Source organism: Rhinatrema bivittatum, chromosome 16, assembly GCF_901001135.1.
Source record: "Rhinatrema bivittatum chromosome 16, aRhiBiv1.1, whole genome shotgun sequence".
In the NCBI taxonomy this organism is placed as follows: Eukaryota; Metazoa; Chordata; class Amphibia; order Gymnophiona; family Rhinatrematidae; genus Rhinatrema; species Rhinatrema bivittatum.
This window is the reverse complement of record NC_042630.1, coordinates 72,282,479-72,305,619: the sequence shown is the minus strand read 5'-3', so window position 1 is coordinate 72,305,619 and position 23,141 is coordinate 72,282,479. Positions and strand designations below refer to the sequence as shown.

Genomic DNA, 23,141 nt, shown 5'->3' with positions numbered 1-23,141 from the left:
GGTGCTAACATCTGCGGCCGGAGAATTCCACATGTTAGCCCTGGTAGACTCTGGCGCCAGGGGCAACTTCATTATGAAGAGTCTGGTGGAGCACTTGAAGATGCCATAGGTCCGTGTTCCAGCTCCATTGGTCATCTCATCAATCCAGGGTAAACCCCTCCTGGGATATGTGACACACATCACGGAACCCGTCCAATTGAGGGTTGGACTCCTTCATTGTGAGCGGTTACCCTTCCATATTTTGGAGCATTCCATACATCTGGTTGTTTTGGGCCTCTCCTGGCTCCAGGAACACGGTCCCCAGTTCGACTAGAAGACACTGCAGCTATCCCACTGGGGGCTGAATTGTCATGGCAATTGCCTCCAGTCAGTGATTCCAGACTCCTGCTCTATCGCCTCCACCAGTCTTCAGGACCTGCCGGGCTCCTATGCCTCATACGTGGATGTCTTCTCAAAGCAAAAGGCCGAGATACTTCCGCCTCGTCGACCATTTGACTGCGCCATCAACCTCCTCCCTGGTACTGAGCCCTCTCGGGGGCGCACCTATGCCCTCTCGCCTGCGGAGACGCAGGCCATGACGCAGCTACATCAAAGAGAACCTGGAGAGAGGGGCTTCATTCAGAAGTCAACGTCCCCAGTGGGGGCTGGGTTCTTCTTCGTTGGAAAGAAGGATGGAACCCTTCGCCCTTGCATCGATTACCGGGGCTTGAATGCAATAACAGTCAAGGACAGCTACCCCTTGCCCCTCATCTCTGAGCTTTTCGATCGGCTGCAAGGTGCGAGGATCTTCTCCAAGTTGGATCTCCGAGGGGCCTATACCTGATCTGCATCAAGGAGGGTGACGAATGGAAGACGGCCTTCAACACCCGAGACGGCCACTATGAGTATCTAGTGATGCCGTTCGAACTCTGTAATGCTCCAGCGGTGTTACAGAACACCATGAACGAGATACTCTGCGATCTCTTGTATCGGTGTGTGGTCATGTACCTGGATGACATTTTGATATTCTCAGACTCTCTGACCACTCACCATCAGCACGTCATCCAAGTATTGCACGTCTAAGAGAACATAGACTGTATGTGAAACTTGAAAAGTGCCTTTTTGAGCGGGGGTCCCTTCCCTTCCTGGGGTATATTGTCTCCAGTGAGGGTTTCAGTATGGACCCCCAGAAGCTAAAAGCCATTTGGGAATGGCCGCAGCCGTCCGGACTGAAGGCACTCCAACGGTTTTTGGGTTTCGCCAACTATTACCGATCCTTTATCCCTCATTATGCGTCCATTGTTGCCCCGATGACAGCCCTGACCTGGAAAGGCACGGATCCCAAAAACTGGCCTCCGGGAGTGGAGGCCGACTTCCATCGCCTCAAGGAGGCGTTTCTGCAACAGCCGTGCTTACGCCATCCGGATCCCCAAACGGCTGTTTGTCATCGAAGTGGACACGTCCTCAGAAGGCGTAGGGGCCGTTCTGAATCAGACTTCCAAAAATCACAAGTAACGCCCATGTGCCTTCCTCTCTCATCAGTTCTCTCCGGCAGAGCGGAACTACGCCATTGGCGACAAGGAGCTCTTAGCCATAAAGGTGGCCCTAGAAGAATGGCATCCTTGGCTAGAGGGGGCACAACACCAGTTTACGGTCTACACAGACCATAAAAACCTTGAGTACTTGCATCGCACACAACGACTCAATCCTCGACAAGCACGCTGGGCGTTATTCTTCACCCAATTCAACTTTGTTCTACACTACAGACCTGCTGTGAAGAATCTCAAGGCTGACGCCTTATCACATGTCTTCAAGGCTACAGAGACTTCAGTTCATCATCGAGCCATCACGTGTCCTACTATCCACCACTACGACTATCCCTCCCGGGAAAACTCTGGTTCCGCCGCACCTGCGGAAACAAGTCCTGGCGTGGGCTCATGGCTCCTGTTGCTCCGGTCATCCAGGACAATCTCGGACCATACAGACTCTGCGCCGATACTACTGGTGGCCTAAGATCAACAAAGATGTAAGGTCTTACGTAGAGTCCTGCCAGTCATGTGCCCGTCATAAGAGGGATCCCAGGTTCGACCCCAGGCTTGCTTCAGCCTTTACCAGCTCCCTCGGAACCATGGACCCATCTTGCGACAGACTTCGAGGTCGATCTTCCATCATCCAGAAGGAACACGGTCATATGGGTGGTCATCGACTGATTTAGTAAAATGGCACACTTCGTGCCACTCCCAGGGTTGCCGTCCGCAACACAGCTGGCCCAGCTGTTCATCCAGCACATTTTTAGACTTACATGGTCTACCAAGAAGTATCCTCTCGGACTGAGGTCCTCAATTTACTGCCCGATTCTGGAGGGCCCTCCTGCCTGAAGTTCGACGTCACCCTGGACTATACTTATGCTTACCACCCGCAGACCAACGGTCTTGAGGAGAGAACGAACCAAACATTAAAGCAGTTCCTCTGTATCTATGTAAATGAGAAACAGGACAACTGGGCAAGTCTGCTGCCCTGGGCAGAATTTGCACTCAATTCTCATCTTTCCACAGCTACCAGATCCTCGCTATTCCAGATAGTCTATGGGAAACAGCCACGCCTGCCGCTGCCAGTTCCCATTTCAGTCATGTCCCCGGTAGCCCAACTTTCTGCAGATGCGCTACACCACCTGAGGATTTCCACACGGCACGCATTGATCAAGCCAGTCAGGTGGCAAAAAGGTATGCCGATCAGCGACGAAGACCATACCCTCTTCTGAGGCCGGGTCCAAAAGGTATGGCTGAGCACCAGTTCATCCGCCTGAAGCTGTCATCAGTGCGATTGGCCCCTCGATTTATTGGGCCATTTCCCATCATTCGACAGGTTGGTGCGGGATCATATCAGCTCCATCTACCACCTTCACTCAAGATACACAACACGTTCCATGTCTCCCTCTTGAAGCCCCTGGTGTTATCTTGGCCTTCCAGTACGCCTCCGACTCCCCTACCTATTGCCTCCGAAGACGACCTCACCTATCAAGTCCGGGAGGTATTGGACGTACAGAAGCATAGAAAGAAATGGGAGTACCTGTTAGCCTGGGAAGGGTTTGGCCCCGAAGAAAATACCTGGGAGCTGTTGGCCAACATACTAGACCAGGGCTTGCTTGAGCAGTTTCCATAAGGGACCATCTGTCTAAGCCCAGTGCCTCCGGGGAGGTGTCCTAACAGGGGAGTACTGTTGTGTTCCGCGGCTGAGACGGCCGCGACGCGTTCCCCTACCTGACCTGGACCGGCGGGGCCTCAGCGGCAGCGTCAAGTGAGTTCGCGGGAGGCTGAGGCCTGTGGTCCCCGTGCGCCAGCACGAGTGCCCGCGATGGTTGCCAGGCTTGGGAGCTGCCCCTGCTCCCTCCTCGCGACGTCAGGCAGCATCCCCCGTGGGCCGGGAATCCAGGATGGCTGCCTCCATCTTAGGCACAAGGCCGCGCCTCCTCACCAGATTTAAAGGGACTTGATCCCTTTAACTACCTTCAGCTGTCTCCAATGAGCCAGAGCAGAGGAAGTATGAAAGGAGGCTTCCTCTCTCATTCCTTGACTTGGCAACGTTTCCTGGTAGCGTTGTTTGAGTCTGTTTGCTTCGGTGAGTCTTCTTGTGCTTCAGACCCTTGCTTCTTGGTTCCTGTCTCTTCTTAGTGATTCCTGGTTCCTGACTTCGGATTGGCAAGCAGTGATTCCTGGTGTGTGACTTCGGACTGGCAAGTGGTGATTCCTGGTGTGTGACTTCGAACTGGCAAGCTGCGATCCCTTGGTGTGTGACCTCGGACTGGTAAGCGACGACCCTCTGGCACTTGACTTTGGACTTCTTCTGGACCATCATCTCCAAGGGCCCAACTAAGTCCCAGCGGCCCGGGTCCCTACGGGCTCCTCCCGGGGGAACCGCGGGCTTCCAGGGTGAAGCTCCAGTTAGCCCTTGCACCGACCTCTCGACTCCCTGACCTCTCAAAGGTCCACCTAAGTCCCAGCAGCCCGGGTCCCTACGGGTTCCTCCCAGGGGGACCACGGGCTTCCAGTGGCGAAGACTCAGTTGCCTCCTCGACGTCACGACTCCTCGTCTGCCTTCTCAGCCACCTCAGTCTCCAGTGCCGAGGGTCAGCCGGATCCACCTCCTAAGGTATACCATCCTCCCGTCAGCCCAAGGGTTCACAAGCCTGAGCATAACATATTCAAAGTAGTTAAATCACATAAATCACATAAATTGCAGGAGGACCTTGCGAGACTGGCAGATTGGGCTTCCAAATGGCAAATGAAATTGAATGTGGACAAGTGCAAAGTGATGTGTATAGGGAAAAATAACCTATGCTGTAGTTACACAATGTTAAATTCCATATTAGGAGCTACCACCCAGGAAAAAGATCTAAGCATTATAGTGGATAATACATTGAAATCGTCAGCTCAGTGTGCTGTGGCAGTCAAAAAAGCAAACAGAATATTATGAATTATAAGGAAAGGAATGGTGAATACAACAGAAAATGTTATGACTCTGTATTGCTCCATAGTGCACCTTGAATATTGTATAAAATTCAGGTCACCACACTGGAGAAGGTACAGAGAAGGGTGAACAAAATGGTAAAGGGGATGGAACAACTCCCCTATGAGGAAAGGCTAAAGACGTTAGGGCTGTTTAGCTTGGAGAAGAGACAGCTGAGGAGGGATATGACAGAGGTCTTTAAAATCATGAGAGGTCTAGAATGGTAAATGTGAATCGGTTATTTATTCTTTTGGATAATAGAAAGACTAGGAGGGGCACTCCATGAAGTTAGCAAATAGCACATTTAAAATTAATCAGAGAAAATTATTTTTCACTCAACGCACAATTAAGCTCTGGAATTTGTTGCCAGATGATGTTGTTAGTGCAGTTAGTGTAGCTGGGTTTAAAAAAAGGTTTGGATAAGTTCTTGGAGGAGAAGTCCATTAACTTATTAATCAAATTTGACTTAGGGAAAAGCCACTGCTATTACTGGCATCAGTAGCATGGGATCTGCTTAGTGTTTGTGTTGCTGGAACCGGCCGTGGAGGCCCGTGACCAGCTCCCTCCACCTACCAGCGCGGCCGTCCCTCTCTCACTGGCGCTGGGAGCCTTGCAGCAGCAGGGAGCCACCACAGACGTGTTCCTCCGTGCTGTCTCCCCACCGGATCTCCTACGCCGATGCTCCTTCTCAGCTGGGATGCGGCCGGGCCCTGCTCGGGCCTTCCTGCTCCCCATGGGCACCCTATTTGCGCGCGTCACGTGACCCTATTTAAAGGGGTCACCTCAGAAGGTGCCGAGGTCCCTCCCTCCTGATTTTGGACTATTTATGGCAAGTGTGTTAGTGTATGTGTGAGAGAAACTTTATGTGCAAAAGTGCTGACAACTTCCCTGCTAAGCCATAAAAATCTCAGGGTGACTGGAAATCAAACGTTCTCAGGTATGTCGTACTCACCTGCCCCAGAAGAGACATATTGGTGGCAGTGGACAGCAGAATGTAGCTCCCCCCCCCCCCCCCGTAACTCTTTTTTTCACTAGATCCTATTGGCTAAACAGGAGGAGGATGGCAGCCTTGCAGTACCTATGGTGCATCCTCCTTCTTCCCTGCAGGGATGTAAATTAATTTGCAATGTACCACATGGTTTAAAGGATGATGCTTGGGCCCCAGGAAAGAAGAGTAAGGACATACATGAGGCTCTGCAAGGACACCATCCTCCTCCTGTTTTGCTTGAGAGGCTCAGGAAGGGGGGGGGGGGGGCAGAAACTGGGAAACATGGATGGGGAAAGAAAATGAACTGACCAAAGATTGGGGAGGGGAAGTGAGTGAAGCAGAAGTGTGGAAGTGAGTGGTTTGTGGGATGGGGAAGGAAGTGAACCAGGGTGAATCAGGGTTTTTTGGGGTGGTTAGTGAACCAGGGTGAGTGAGGGGGTTTGTTGGAGGGAAGTGAAGAGATTGGGTGGGGGGATGAAGTGAAAGAGGGAGAATGAAGGAATAGGAGGGGATTGGAGAAGATTGTAATGTGATTGGGAGCCAGAGCTTGTCACCGCCTTCCCTTTTTCTCCACTCTATCCCAATCTTCCCTCCTTTGTCACCTCATCCACAGACCTCTCCCTCTCTTCATCATCCTAATCTTCCTTCCTCTTCCATAAGTGAGTTTCAACTACTGCAAGGAAGTTTGTGAAGATTTGGGGGGGGTACAGCCAAAAACCCAACAGGAAGTACTTTGCACTGGTAGTGATATGTGTCTACTTTGAAAGATAGATAAGACAAAAAGGAAGGATTTATTGGAAAGTGAGCATGTGATTCCTTGAGATCCAGGGAGCAAATCCAATTGTCTTGCTGGATGAAAGGAAGGACCATGATCAAGGATTATCTTACCCCCAAAAATGAGAGGAATTAATGAATGTGAATCATATTGTACATTAATCACATGACCATAATCAAAATAATTATACAAAGAATACAATCTTTATAATCTTTATAATGAATTAAAATTGTTAGTACATATTTTTGTATAAGCTTTGAAAAGTATTGTCTATACATTCCTTGATTTCTGTCATTTTTTGGGGGTAGAGAGAAGGTTATATTAGCCTTCTTTTTTTATATACTGTGCTCAAGGATATCATCTTCAATGTCTCCTAATGAAGATTCAGTATAGGTCGAAGGCCTCCAGATTTCTTTGGAATTAAAAAGTACTGGGAGTAGAATCCCTGATTGTGAAGGGAAGAAGGTACCTCTTGGATTGCATTCTGCAGCAATAGTTGCTGCACCTCATACTGCAGAAGCAATAGGTGAGAGGGGTCAGACGGCAAGACAGCAGTATGTGTGATCGCTGGTTGACGTGCGAAATTGAGACAGGAACCTTATTGGACTATTTTTAAAATCTATTTGTCCCATTATATTCTGGTTCTGCTCCCCACCTGATTTGGGCTGATTGAAAACTTTCACCCAGTTTAGCCAATTTTTGTTGCTGTGGCTTCTGTTGGCAGCACTTCCTTGGGTGCCCCCTTGCTGGAGCTGGCTGAGATTGCTGGCAATGCATCTGCTGAGGAGATAGATGATATTGATGGCAAGACCTGAATGAACTCAGGAAGTAAGTATGTTTGTAAGAAAGAAAATCTCACCTGCCAGAAAGATGTGGGTCAGCTTATGTGGACAACAAATGGACAACCACATTTGTTCCTTGTACAGTGTCCCTCAATTTTTCCCCAAAGGGGAACATCCTCTCTAATTCTGCTTGCTCTTAGCCAAGCCATTCAATGTGCTCCAATAGATGGGTTAATGTTCAAAGGATTCATACACCATAGGAAGAAGACAGCAAATAGTTTCCTCTAAATCATAGAGGGAAGCGGGTGAAATTTGTTTTCCTGTCTCTGAGTGAATGATGGGTTTCAAATTCTGAACACAGTCATAAATATATTGGACAATGTAGAACTGATGCTGTATGATCTGTGCCATGAGTATTGTGTCCTGGAAAACCTTTTTACCAAAGTCATTGAAGTGATCTTTCCCCGGAAGAATGTTGGAATGAAGATGGATCTTTTTTGCTTTCTTCATGGCAGATTCGACTACGTCAGAATTATGAGAGAGTTGTACAATGCCATAATCTGGGGATTTTTTAATCCCCAATTTAAGATCTAGTTTGCAGGATGCTCTGATGCCCGACTAAAGGGTTTCCCACATCTTCATCAGGACGATATCTAACACTGTGTGAGTAGGTTCTGCTGGAATGTCTAGGATCTTTAATATGCAATGACCTCTGCTCTTGGATGTGGATCCTTGTGTACTGCTATGTTGAGTTCTGCTCCCATCTTCTCCATGAACCTGGAGTATGTCAAATCCTCTGGTGCAGAAGAGTGATCTGGTGGCCATGGAGGTAGGTTAGAGGGATGCCTGTAGAGTTGCTGGGGCACTCCCCTGGAGAGTGAATACTGGACAAAGAAGATCATGGTGAGTGAGGAGAACTGAATCCTGCAAAGGAGACTGAAGCAGGTGGAAGTCAATTACTAGATGTAGATCTCCTACTTATCGAAGAATCAGATGTTGGTAATGGAGAGCACTCGGCATTACTTTTTGAGGTGAATACAGAAGGATTGGGTAGGCCAGTGGAAACATTCGCTGTTTTGGTTCCAGTATGAAGGCGGCAAACAGACATCATACTATGTCTATTATTTCCTCAATGGCCTGTTGAGATCTCTGAGTTGGTGTCAGTGGTGGGGCATCTGAACTAGAACAGATTCGTGTTCTGGAGCATAAATGGGGGAATGGATCTGGAGAAAGTACATGAAGACCTTGTGTCAGTAGTTGGGATACCAGCATGACTAGTGATTGTTGAAGCCTAGCTTCTGCTAGTGAGGCACCATAAGCCACATACAGTTGAGTAAAAAGAACATCATTCAAAATCTACTGCACATAGCACTCACCAGGATGCACTGGCAGAACTGGAAAGGAACGATGCCCAACTTTTGATCTCCTGGGAGCTGTGGAGAGATTTGGGGAGAGATTTGTACTGCCATCTGAACTATTATGGAGTATCTCTCTTTCTGGCTGTGTCAGTTGCATTGAGTGTGCATCTGTTTTGTGTTTCAAGATTTTTCGAGCAGATTGTATCAGTGACTTCAATGCATTGAGCACCATACACCAATGTCTTCAACACAGCATGCATCGAGAGGTACTTCAGTTGCTTCAGTGCATCATGCATTGATGGCTTTGGTACATCATGCTTCAATGGCCTCAATACACCAATCGCTGATTGCACCTATGAACCATGTGAACATCACAATGCACTGTGTGTCAATTGCACTGATGTGTCATGTGTCAGGTGATCTGATGCAGCCTGGTACAGGTTGATAGGCACAGCATGCATCAGATGATCCAGTGCTGTATGTCTCAATGCATTGCCATGCTTTGAGGACTTTGACACTCCATGCATTGATTGCTGTGATGAGCTCAATGCATCTTTTTGGGGTCTTAATTTTTCCCAATGCTGCAACAATATTTTCATCTTCTTTGACGGCACTGGAGCTGATTGCACTGAGTGCATCGAGCAGTCTCAGTGCACCTCAGGCTATCCAGTCTGGGCCACCATGATGTGATAAAGGGGCCCTAGAGGATCTGCTTAAGCTGCTTTTAGAAGATGGTGAGGAATGCTTGCTTCAGGAACTAGACCTGCTCCTACTCCTGGCCCTTAAACTGGCCATTTTGATCACTCTGGGCCTTTGGGACTTTGTGGGATATGCGACCACATGCAGGACAGTTCAGTTGGTCATGGTCCAGTACAAGGTAGAGGTAATAGAGATTAGGCCCACAGTCTTGGACATTATCTGCCTACAAGCACAAGCCTTAAAGGCAATGGTGGATTTCTCTGGCGACTTCTGGAACTTTGAGTAGGTTTCCACAGGTTCTATTTTCTTTCTTTTTTTTTTTTGCAACAGAATGTTTAAAGGAACACTGAATATACCTGTTGTGGGTTGCTGGGAACCAGCGAGAGTAGAAAAGAAAAAATTGACTAAGGAGAGAGAAAAATGTGTCCATGCAAAGCATGGACAAAAACAGACTAAGAAGTTTTTGAGGCAATGCCCTTGTGGGAACTTCTGCATATGCTTAGGAGAGCTCAAAATTATTAGATTGGAGAGACAGTTCCATTTAGTTCCTCCTGATGATGTCAACTACAGATCATGGCTAATTCACCCTGTTTATCAAGGGAAAAACGCTAAAGTTCATAAATGACAGAAACAAAAATACCTAAAATTTTGTTTGTTTTTTCTGACATTTTATTTAAAAAATGATGGGAAACAATGGGAAATGTTGATGATATTTTCTTTGTCATTTCAAATAACTCATCAAAGCAAAAGTGTGCTGCACATTCAAACTATAGGGTCTGTGAGTTCATAAGCAAATTAGGAATTTGAATGTTGTAGCTTGAAATAGGGGTTGTATACAGTAAGGGAAAAGCATTCCTCTGTCTTTGATTATTCATAGTTGATGTGTCATACTCTCTTTTTCTTCTACTGTGGAATTTCAAATAATTGTACATCTCTAGTAAACAAAAGTAAGTAGTAGATGATATTTTTTACTTGCACTAAGTTAATACATTTGTGATTAGTTTTTAAGAGTTGTGCTTTCTTTGTCAAATCTGTGTAGAATGTATTAAATTAGTTCAAGAAAAAGCTATTGCCTATAGCTTATTTTCCTGATCTTTCCCTCTCCAAGTGAACTAACATGACAACCATACAACTTATTCAAGAAAAATAATTTTAAAAACTATGGTATCAGGATGGAACTAATCTTCACACCAGTTCTCACCAGGTCCCTCATCTAGCAGTACCTATATCAATCTCTCTATATTATTCATGAGGTGTTCACACTTCTAGAAGTATGTAATGATACTGGAGCAAATCCATATGAACTCTTCTCTCCCGGGTTAAGGGAGGATGGGGCAAGAAAGATCATGCTGTCACTGAAATGAACTGCAATAGAAAGATGCAATGTAATATGAGCAGTCAATTTGAGAAAGTCACAACAAGGTTGAAAAAGTGATCAGAACCCCTTTTACGAAGTGGATCAGATCTATACTACAGAGGTATAAATCCGTTTCAGACTGGAGATTTGCATAGGAGCTTGAGTCTTACTGCTGAATTGTAAACAAATATCACTTTACAAACAATAATAGCAAAGTCCTAAATTGCAGAACTTTGACCAAAACAATTTAATAAATAATTTAGTAAACAGACAGATCCTCACAATGACAAGGAGCGGCCAAAAGCCTTGGACATCTGGTTCCCAAAGCTAAGCAGGTTGGGAGTGCTTACATAATATGGGTAGCCAGGACTGACTTTTCCCAGCACCCACCCTCTCACAACTCAATAACAAGCAATGCAATCGATAACATGAACGAGACTTAGACATGAGTGGGATCAAACAGGCCACAACTTTATTGTACCACAATTAGGTGCCCAAGCCAGTACTTTACATCAGCTTCCCTGCACACCCGCCACCCGCCAGCAAGATGCACAGATATTAACATTGCGTTGTACCCACTACCCCCGCCACCATCAGCAAGGGGTTGTGACCACCAGCTCCCGCCACTTGCAGCAAGGAGCCTTCCGCAGGTCAACAGCACTAAATTGTCCTGCCCCTCGACACATTGCCTCTCAATTGGCTCGGGTGACCCCGCCTCCCCCGGTTGCGATAACATTGGCTCAAGAACAATATGAACATGATAACTTAGCATATACAATATGAACATGATAACGTAACATAACAAGTGCCGTGAGGGTGGGTGGGTGGGATGTGATCCCGGGAGCGTTGGCAGGCAAAGAGGGAGCTGCCGGCGCTCCCTGGGAACCTAATCGGCTGGGTTCCAGCCGATTGGTTCCCTTCCTCTAAGGGAGCCAATTGGGCTCCCGGCCTGCCTCCCCGAGGACTTGATTCGTCCTCGGGGACAGCAACCAATAAGCGGGCACCCCCCCCGGGTGCCAGTGCAGCGTGTGCCTGGCACCCACATTATGCCCGGGCACCCCGATACTCCGTCGGGGTGCCCTTCTCATCTTTCAGGCCGATGCAATATCAGCGCGTGTTAAATGGGCGCTCATGACTGAGTGCTGTTACGATCGCTGGTCGCAGAGGCCCACAACCTGCTCCCTCCACTTACTTGCACCGCGGCATGGCCCAGACCAGCCTCGGTAACCTAGTGGTGGTGGGGAACTGCGGCAGACGCAGTCCCCTCACGCAGACTCCCTGCCAGATGGCCACCGCCGGCACTCCTTCCTGCCGAACAGTGCCCGAACTCTCTCTCGCGCCCCGGGCACCCTAGGCACTCTTATCGAGATGGTGGGTAGAATCGACCACTGTCTCCAGGAGAGGGCACTTGAGCTACTTGAACCTAGGAGGCGTATGGCTGCTCTCAGCAGCCACAGACTTCCTTCATCCGCCTCGCGGTCCCACTCCTCTTTGGAAGGCTTGATTGAAGAACCTATGCAATTGGGCCGAGGACCCTTGTCCTCCGAAGAACACTAGAGGCGTCAACGGGCTAGCCTCTGTCTCTACTGTGGAGCCTCTGGGCACCTCATTGCCCGGTGTTCTGTCCACCTGATAAACTCCCGAGCTAGGTCTCACCGGGGGACTGACCCTCGGCCTGACCATGCCAGCTCCCCCCTTAACCCTGCCTGTGACGCTCTCTGTGGGAGGCCATGATTTCCTGACACTAGCCCTAGTGGACTCCGGAGCGGGAGGAAATTTCTTGATGCAGGATATTGTAGAGCAGCTACTAATCTCCATGTGTCCATGTCCGGTCCCGCTGACTCTCTTCTCCATACATGGAGATCCCCTTCCAGGGAAAATTACGTGCCTTACCGTCTCGTTGGAATGCTTATTGAACCGCACCACCAGGAACGTATTTCCTTCTACGTTATTCAGAAAGCCATCCTCCCAGTGGTGCTTGGCATACCCTGGCTACAACAGCACAACCCTCAGTTTGACTGGACCTTGGTACAGCTTACTCAATGGGGGCCTACTTGCCAATAGACCTGTATAGACAAGGTCACGGATCCAGCTTGTTGTTCCAGTACTTCATTCCTTGAAGGAGTACCTCTTCAATATGGCCAATTTGCAGATGTCTTTTCTAAAAAGGCTGCTGATACTCTGCCTCCTCACCGGGAATTCAATTGCGCCATCAATCTGGTACCAGGCTCTACACCCCCTCGGGGAAGGGTTTACCCCTTATCTCTGCTGGAGACCTGCACCATGTCTGATTACATCCGGGAGAATCTGCAAAAGGGTTTTGTCCTTCAGTCCACCTCCACGGACGGGGCTAGCTTCTTCTTTGTGTGCAAGAAAGACGGGACCCTCCACCCATGTATTGATTACTGTGGCCTAAATGCCATTACTGTGAAGGATCAGTACCCGCTTCCTCTCATAGCAAGCTGTTTGACCGTCTTCAAGGGGTCTTCTCAAATTAGATCTCTGAGGAACCTATAATCTAGTTCAGATTCGGGAGGGTGATAAATGGGGCGGCCATTATGAATATTTGGTCATGCCGTTCGGACTGAGCAATGCCCTGCCGTCTTCCAAAACCTCCTGAACGAGGTGTTCTGTGATCTTTTCTACGATTGTGTAGTCGTGTACCTTGATGACATCTTGATTTTCTCCAAAAACCTGCACACTCATCGCCAGGATGTGACCAGAGTCTTACAATGTCTAAGGGAGAATCGCCATGATATTAAGTCATGATATTAAGTCAGAGGAATTACAGAAAAGCAGTATTTTTTGCTTTTCTGTTTACTTTTGGGGCCCCTCAAGAATTAACGCCTGCGCCCGGGGCAAAACATTAATTTTGAGAGTAAAATGTGTGCTTCGGGCACACGTGGTTTTTTTTTGCATCAGGGGTTAATAGCTCATCATCATGAATTTACATGTAATGGGCGCTATTAGCTATGCGCTGGTTTGGATACGTGTTTTAGATGCACAAATTACCTTATTGTATGAGGGGTTTTGGACGCATGCCCAAACACTTGTAAAGCTGTGCACTCTGCTGAGTGCAGTATATTGCATTGCATCTTTGTGTTTCAGCCTTGGGGCTGAGATAGGAGAGGTTCCTTGCTGAGAATAAGCCTGCTTAGCAAGCCATGGACTTAGCAGGCCCGAATCACTGAGAACTATAATTAGAATCCTAGGTTTTCTGTGGCAGATTTTTCAAGATGCTGTGGCCATAGTTGGCAAATTCTGTGACCATTCTGCATATATTTACAATTTAAATAATTTTTCTCGCTTTATAAAAATTAAGTCATTTTCTGACATTTCTGTGTCCTGTTAATTTATGTGGTTCTTTATTCAAGGAAAAGGGATCTTAGTGATCGATATTGGATGGGAAGAGGAAGAGTTCTGGTGATAGGAAAGGGAATCTTCAGAAGAGGGAAATATAGACAAGATCTCAGGCTAGAGGGATTAGGGATGGAGAGGAATAGAGACACACACAGATGGAGGAGGAGAGGGAAAGGGAATGAGATGCGAGATCAGGGAGCAGGGTAGGAGAAGAAGATCTGGGAAGGGAATTCTAAGGCCAGGAAAGGAAGGAATGATCTACTCCTTAGACATTGATAAATCCTCTCACTTGCATCCTACACCTCCTCCAGTCCTCTCATTCTCTTAACACACCCAAGCTTCTCATTCACACAGCAAAGACCCTCTGATTACCTCACTCACATCCCATAGCACCTTCAGTCCCCTCACACACTTGCTTCTCAGCCTCCTCACTTACTCCCCTCCAATCTTTCAATCCTCCTATACCCTTCAATCATGTTCTTTCTCCAGGCAACCCCTCTGATCCACTCACTCTTGCTTCCCTGCACTTCTCACTCACCTTCACTCTCTCTCCAATCTATTGATCCAATAGATTGGATCAATAGAGCGAGGGTTCCGGCGCCTCGCTGAACGACCTCCTGCAGTCGATCTCCTGCCGGCGCCATTTTCCTTACGAAAACGATTCGCGGCGGGAAATCGTTCCCTGACCCCCGCTGGACCTCCAGGAACTTTTGGCCAGCTTGGGGGGGGCTTCCTGACCCCCACAAGACTTGCCAAAAGTCCAGCGGGGGTCCGGAAGGACCTCCTGCCGTCCAATCGTGTTCGTCTATGGCTGCCGCCATTTTTCGGCGCCATTTTGGAAAATGGCGCCGGCTGAAGACAACAAGATTCAGTAGCAGGAGCCCGTTCCGGACCGCTGCCGTTCCGGACCGCCGCTGGACCCGCAGGTTATTTAAGTCATTTGGGGGAGGTTCGGGAGGGTGGGGGATTTAATTTAAAGGGTCGGGGGTGGGTTTTAGGGGGTTTTAATGTGCCGGTTTTGCGATTTTACGTTTTTTTTATTTTTCACGATTTTTCACGATTTTTCACGATATTTTACCCCCCCAAACGGCAACAATACGATTCCCTCCCCCTCCCAGCCGAAATCGATCGTTAAGACGATCGAGGACACGATTCACATCCCTAAGAGATATCACTATTATTCTTTAAACAGTGGATTCTCTTCATCCACTAATTTTTTATTCTTGTTCTTATTCCTTTTCTTGCTGATATTCCCTGCTCTTCACTTGATTTCACTACTCCCCAACAAGAATCCCTCATTTTGCCCAACATGGGCTTCCTCAGAGAGGTTCAACCTCTGATAAAAGAACTTTTAAATAATGACCTATTGAAACAAACAACTTCTCTATTAACACAATACTTACAAATGTACCACATAATGCACCACAATGTGCCAAACAGTCAAACTCAATCAACATTACCAGTTTCACTGAAGTGTGAGAAAAATTCACCAAGTTTAATAATTATAACAGAATCTTTTGTGAATGTTATATTAACAATTAGTATGCATTTATTTTGCCTTGTTCTGAGAGAAAAATATTGTCATATTTGTTTATAATGACTGCATATAGTTTTGATTTATATGGTGATTACATAACTTACACCTTCTCCTCCTTCACACAATTTCTTCCTGCATAGTTTCAAGGCCAGGAGCAGTGTGGAGTACTGAAATATCTGGAAACTATCCAGGGCAGTTTGTTAGGTTTAAAACTAGTGAAGACAATATGGAGATTAGGATCAGTGCAAAAGACAAAGAAGTGCATAAACTTAGGGTACATAGTAACTTTTTCTTATCAGTAGTTTGGCAATATATCAAAAAGCGCTACACAAAGAGAATTGTTCTGTGCATGCACAAGGCAAGGATAAAGTATACAGATGTAAGGTGGAATGGGGGAGAGGCTGCTGGCTGACCAGAACTGAACAGAGACAGGGAGACAGTGTCTCCGGTGTTGTATATTTGAGTTTGTTTTGTTATTTATTACAAGTTCTCATAAGCACATGTTCTGCTACATTTATTATACAGATAATACAGATTTTTCATTATTTCACCTAAGACATAGTCAGTGTTGTTCTTTTCTTAGTTTGTCTGTGTGACCCTACCCGGAAAGAACCCACAACAAGAGGAGGAACAGCTTTGATGTGGGTCCAATGGGCCCATTAACTGAGTCAAGGTGGAGCAGAGGATTAGAGAGGGTCAGAGGGTGAAAGAGAAGAGAATGATGCGCTGCTGCAGATTTAGCATTCTGGATGCAACAGATTCAATACCCTTCCCCCTTCCCCCTTCCGCCAAGTTGAACTTCAACACATAGCTGAGACTTAGGGTACATTGGAAATGGGAAAAGGGGACGGTAATGATAATGGATGAAAGGGAATGCAAGGGATTCTTTCTTTTCTGTATGGTGATATTCTTGTGGGGATTAATACCTTCAAGCAGTTAAATGTTCTGTGTGATATTTTATAGAAATGTATAGTCATGTAGTCTAATAAAATTTGTACATACTTGCAAATACTACCAACCCTGTCTACAGTCCCATCTGGTTTTCTTAAAGTAAATTTATTATTTATTTATTTATTTATTTATTTAAAATCTTTTCTATACCGTCATTAAGCTAGTTGCCATCACAAACGGTTCACAATAAGGAACATAATTTAAAACTTAAATGAGTTGAGTTATATTAAACAGGTGCCATCAAATACTGTAACATAGTTTCATATTAAATAGTATTCAGTGGTTGTGATGTCATGTTACTTTAAGTATATCAGCTGTAAGATAAATTAACAGTTAAGTCTGGTCCTCTGTTGTTGCAATCTAATAGAGGTAAAGTAAAATAAAATATACACACACACACCATTTCGAGTAAGCTGATGTGTGTGTGTGTGGGAGTTCTTCGGACTGCATCATACAATTCCCTGGATTCTATTCTTCATTCCCTTTGTGGTATGCTTGCTTAAATAGCCATGTTTTTAAACTTTTTTTGAAGGCTTTTGAAGTCTCTTGTGTTCTGATTTCTAAAGGCAATTGTGTTCCAGCCAGGGATAGGGCCCTATCCCTCACTTGAGTTAGTCTGGCTGTTTTTACTGAGGGATTAGTTAGTAGGGCTTTGTTTGCTGATCTCAAGTTTCTATTAGGGACGTGTACGTGAAGGGCTGTGTTCAACCATTCTGCCTTTTCGTCGTGTATTAATTTATTTGGAGGGAAATACCAGGACTGACTAAGACCACCCAAGGGGAGGGGGGGGGGGGCCTCTGCCAAGTCAATCCAGGTTCCAGGAATTCTCCTACAAAGTAATTGTGCACAATGACATTGCATTCATTTTTGGAGGGCATCACTGGAATGGTGATCATTTTGATTTTTTTTTTTTTTTTTAGCTATGAACAGGATAGATAGATGGAAAATAATGGATGCTAAATGTGTAATGATGTTGTAAAATTGGTGTAGAGGTAAAAGGGATTAATTTATGTTGGGTAGTATTAGTCAATGGTTTCCCCAAGGATGTGGAGTCAATTGCCATTGCCAAAGATGTGGAGTCAATTGCCATTAGCAAGCTCTAGATGAACTCTAGAGCTCATGAGAGGTCTAGAACAGGTAAATGTAAATTGGTTATTTACTCTTTCGGATAATAGAAAGACTAGGGGGCATTCCATGAAGTTAGCATGTGGCACATTTAAAACTAATCGGAGAAAGTTCTTTTTCACTCAACGCACAATTAAACTCTGGAATTTGTTGCCAGAAGATGTGGTTAGTGCAGTTAGTGTAACTGTATTTAAAAAAGGATTGGATAAGTTCTTGGAGGAGAAGTCCATTACCTGCTATTAATTAAGTTGACTTAGAGATAATAACCACTGCTATTACTAGCAACGGTAACATGGAATAGACTTAGTTTTTGGGTACTTGCCAGGTTCTTATGGCCTGGATTGGCCACTGTTGGAAACAGGATGCTGGGCTTGATGGACCCTTGGTCTGACCCAGTATGGCATGTTCTTATGTTCTTAACCGGGCCATGTGAATGATAGAGGAAGACTTTTTGATGGACATGGGGGAGGAATATGAAAGCTTCTGCATTTGATCTGTGGATTTAGATCTTATCAAATTACCTCTTATAGAATTCCTGAAGGCTGAGGGTACCCCTTCCTTTAGTCACTAATGGGAGTGAGGTGCCATCCCTCAAGTCACCAATAGGAGGGTGGACTATCCCTTCCCAGCCTCATGGTAGCTGTCAAAACAAACTACAGGCCCCTGTAAGAATATGTGAAGTGAAGGGAAAAACCACCCTCCCATTTGCCACCTCTCCGGGTGGCAAATGCCTGGAATGCCCTTCTGGAAGAGGTGATGAGGATGAAAACAGTAAACAAATTCAAAAGGGCATGGAGCAATCACTGTGGATCTGTGGAAAGGAAAGAAAAGGTGCATGGGGGTAACTGCATGGAGTAGCCATTACTACCCTTAACAGAAGGCACAGGGATTACTACCCTTAACCAATTAGCTTTGATGCTTGTGATGCAACTGCAACAATGCTCTCTGCTTTGATGGCGGGGGGGAAAAAGGGAATTAGATTCAGAAGACAATAATGCTGGGCCCTGATTTTTTACAGTCCAGGATACTGATATATGCTGACATTAAGATTAAAGCACAGGACTGCTTCTGTGGCCAAAAAGCAAACCACATTCAAGCAGCATTGTCTGAATTATCAAGAAGGTGCTTACCCTGTAAAAATATCATTAGCAATCATTTTGTTATAAGTTTGATAGTTGCTTGATTTTGATTGTAAATATTACTACTCTTAGCATAAGACTTGGAGGTAACCTGTACAGAGTGGCAATTACTACCGTGGGAAACTTGCTAGGTAAACTAGATGGACCGATGGTCTTTTTCTGCTGTGATTATTATGTTACTAAGTCATCTCCTGAGACAGTGTATCAGGAGATGAACAAAAATCATGCCAAAATATGGTATCGTCAGAAGCGGCCAATGCAGAAGAGCTTTCAGCATAATCTGTATTGGCATAATCTTCTAACTCATCTTTGGCTCCGAACACCACAGCACTGAGCTAACAGAACACTGTTAACACTCAGCAATGCCATAATGAATCCAGCACCAACAGCACAAAACATTTTCCACCACATCCATTCCACTTAGCATGGAGTCAGATTCATCAGCAAGAATGGCAACACCACTCTTACCATTACCTCCTTTAGCAGAATGCCACTGTTTAAGCAAAAGTTGTGGACTTACAGAATGTTTTCAATTCAGAACAATAAATCCCTGCCCCAAGGAGGCAGTCCAAGTGGGTAAGTGAGGCAATGGGAGATAAAGTTGCTTGCTCAAGTTTACAGAAGTGTCAGTGAGGGAAGTATGGTGATGTCCTTCATGGTTACAACTGGTTTAAAAACAGGAAGCAGAGAGTAGGGTTAAATGCTCAATTTTCTCAGTGGTGAGAATGCATCTTGTATACTGTGTACAATTCTGGTTGCTGCATCTCAAAAAAGATTTAGTTGCGATGGAGAAGGTACAGAGAAGGACGACCAAAATGATAAAGGAGATGGAACAACTCCCCCTTGAGGAAAGGCTGAAGAGGTTAGGTCTGTTCAGCTTGGAAAAGAGATGGTTGAGGGGGGATATGATAGAGGTCTTTAAAATCATGAGAGGTCTTGAACGAGTAGATATGAATTTACATCTTTACACTTTCGGATAATAGAAGGACTAGGGGGCATTCCATGAAGTTAGCAAGTAGCACATTTAAGACTAATCAGAGAAATTTCTTTTTCACTCAATGCACAATTAAGTTCTGGAATTGTTGCCAGAGGATGTGGTTAGTGAAGTTAGTGTAGCTGGGTTTAAAAAAGGTTTGGATAAGTTCTTGGAGAAATCCATTAACTGCTATTAATCAAGTTGACTTAGGGAATGGCCCATGCTATTGGCATCAGTAGCATGGGTTCTTCTTAGTGTTTGGGTACTTGCCAGGTTCTTGTGGCCTGGTTTGGCCTCTTTTGGAAACAGGAAGCTGTGCTTAATGGACCCTTAGTCTGACCCAGCATGGCAATTTCTTATGTTCTTATGGTTCTCAGCCCATTACTTCCCTTCTGGAAAAAAATAGCAATGCTTTTTCTTGGACCTGCTGTAAAATTTGCCTTACTCCCTGCTGGGAATTGGTGCTGTTAGGGTATGGTAGGTTTGCTATAGATGTTCGGAATTAATTTTTTTTGCAGCATTTTGTGCTACTTCACGTGCCTGGAAATGAAGAAGTTTGTATCAAATATGACCAAAAGAATTTGTAAGATTTTTGTATAGTGACAGAGGAAGCCCCAGCACACTGCTGATAGCAAGAGCAGTAACTACAGGAGACTAGGTAAGATTTTGATCTAGTGAAGCTGAAATACTCACATTACAGACTGGAAACAATGCGCAGCTGAAAGGATCCACCAGTTGTTCAAGATGGATCCTCCACAAAAAGCACGATTAAATATCTGTAAACTGACAGCCCAGGGCCACTCTCCTGGGACAGAGTCTTCCCCACCGATGATCCTGGATTCCTGTGCACTGCGGTTTTGCATCACTGGATGTTTGTCATACTCAGGTCGAATTCCACAGTCTGAAAGCAATGGATCTTTCAGTTCTTTGTCCCTTGTTTCTGAATTCATTGTCCTATTCATCAGAGACTTCCTCCACCTCCTTTAAGGCTAACATCTTGTTCTATGTCATTTGGCAAATTGAGTTTGTCCTGGTTTTAAATCATTGCATCTAATAATTTATAAATTATGCCTAAAGGTCTCCAACCGCCCCACTAGAGCCTCCAATAACGGGACCCTTCATGTGCCCACCCTAAAAAAGCTCACCTCACCTCCACGAGGGAATGAGCCATTTCTATTGCTGGACCCACACACTGGAACTCTTTACCTACCAACCTCCGGCTTGAGTCTTGCCCCACTAAATTCAGAGCTAACTTAAAGACCTAGCTCTTTGAACAAGTGTATCCTCAATAACCTCCCTGCCCCCTGCTTTTGCCCTCTCCTTTCCCACTATGCCAGCATTTAGCTGAATACCTGTACATAATTCTGTAATTATTGTTATACAATTATCTGATGTTGCTACTGGTTTTTGGTTACTTCTTCTTTGCTAATTCTCTCCCTCCCATGATACCTGTTTATTGAAATTTCCACCTGCCGTTCTGCTGTAAACCGATATGATGTTGCCACTAATATTGGTATAGTAAAGTTTCTAAATAAATAAATAAATAAAAGTCCATAGATACAATGAGGGTCAAACCAGGACTGGCTCAGCTTGTGATGGCAATATGAAAGAGTCAAGTATCACAGTAGGATCATCGTGTTTAACCCCAGGTGAACCCAACAAATGTCATATTCCTGTCTTTTTTGCCATCTTTCTCTAAGGGGAGGTTAAAATGAGAGCATCACTCATGATTTGGGACTTGTTGGATAGTTTTAGGATTAACAGATAATGCCATGTCATATGGGATAGGCTGATCCAGTCATTTATTACATCATTGCACAGAGGAAGATTTAATTTCTGTTTTATATAGGGAACTGAGAAATATAACTCTATGTACGCAATAGGGCATACCTGTTCTAGCTTACGTGGTGTTCTTCCCAACACATAGCATATCTGCCAAGGGCTTTAAGAGCTTTCTACAGGAGAAATTCCAGAAAATTACCAACTGTCTGAGTCCTGTGCCAGTTACCCTCAGAGCTCATCATAACCTCAAGGAAATACCAGTGATTAATGTCAGAGAGTTTAAAGGAACTGGAGTGTATGTATTATATCAGAAATGTTATATCTGCTACGCACCTGCCCAGCAAGTCCTGCTGATCCAGGGAAGAAGGCACAGCCAAGCTTTCATCATATATGTCACAGAACACATCGCTAGGAACACTCGAAAGGCCTGTTAACCCCAGTTACATTCCATTAACAACCCAGATAGCATCTGGTACTGAGAGCAAAGACTTAGGGACTGTCTGGGGAGGGGAAGCTGTTGCTGTGATATCACAAAAGTTTGTGACATCATAGTGACATCTAGTAAGATTCTGATGGCTCCCAGATCACAGATGGAGGCTCAACCACTCCTATTTATTTAAAAGTCTTATATACCACTACCTAAAAAGTACTGCTCAGTAGAAATTAAAAATCAAGCATCCTATTCCAATGAATGCTGGGACTTGTGGTCTTGATTTTCGAAGAAAAACTGGAAACTAGAACTCCATGAATGTAACAGGGTAATACTGGGACTGTTCCTGTCTCTGATGACCTTCCAGGTATCCATTAACCCTGGATAGTGACAATATAAAAAAAAATTAAGGGAAACTGGGAAATTATTCAGGAGAACAAAGATTCAAAATAGAAGAAAAAATAGAAAATATGGTGAAAATGTTGGGAATGTGGACCCTTGAGCCGAGAGGAGGTTGGCACTACCACTAGGCCCTCATCATCGGGAGGGCCTAGTGGTAGCGCCAACCTTTACTAGCCCTCGTTCCCCGTAGGTTGAGCCCTTGGGTCCCGGGGCTGGCAGGACTTACATAAGAACATAAGAACATGCCATACTGGGTCACACCAAGGGTCCATCAAGCCCACCATTCTGTCTCCAACAGTGGCCAATCCAGGCCATAATAACTTGGCAAGTTCCCAAAAACTAAGTCTATCCCACGTTACTATTGCTAGTAATAGTAGTGGCTATTTTCTAAGTAAGCTTAATTAATAGCAGGTAATGGACTTCTCCTCCAAGAAGGAGTATACTACCGTATACCTGGACAAAATGGTCAGACAGATGATGAAATGCTAAGAGAAATCAGGGAAGCAAACCAATTTGGCAGTGCAATAATAATGGGAGATTTCAATTACCCCAATATTGACTGGGTAAATGTAACATCAGGACTTGCTAGAGACATAAAGTTCCTGGATGTAATAAATGATTGCTTCATGGGGCAATTGGTTCAGGAACCAACAAGAGAGGGAGCTATTTTAGATTTAATCCTTAGTGGAACGCAAGATTTGGTGAGAGAAGTAATGGTGGTGTGGCCACTTGGCAACAGTGATCATAACATGATCACATTTAAACTAATAACTGGAAAGGGGACAATAAGTAAATCTGCAGCTCTAACACTAAATTTTAAAAAGGGAAACTTTGATAAAATGAGGAAAATAGTTAGGAAAAAACTGAAAGGTGCAGCTGCAAGGGTTAAAAGTGTTCAACGGCATGGACATTGTTTAAAAATACAATCCTAGAGGCTCAGTCGATATGTATTCTGCACATTAAGAAAGGTGGAAGGAAGGCAAAACGATTACCGT

At 45.2% G+C, this 23,141-nt stretch overlaps 1 protein-coding gene across 1 annotated transcript in view; it reads right to left on the bottom strand.

Moving 5' to 3' along the window:
- Positions 1 to 21,794, bottom strand: part of LOC115078869 (serine protease 55-like) — a 237,161-nt gene extending 215,367 nt beyond the window's left edge. Inside the window, exons 1-2 of the mRNA XM_029581929.1 lie at positions 21,648 to 21,794; positions 20,226 to 20,433 (exon numbers count right to left, since the gene is read on the bottom strand). Coding sequence (XP_029437789.1) covers positions 20,226 to 20,433; positions 21,648 to 21,720 — 281 coding nt within the window. The 5' untranslated portion in view covers positions 21,721 to 21,794. The remainder of the gene's footprint in view (positions 1 to 20,225; positions 20,434 to 21,647) is intronic.
- Positions 21,795 to 23,141: the final 1,347 nt, after the last annotated feature.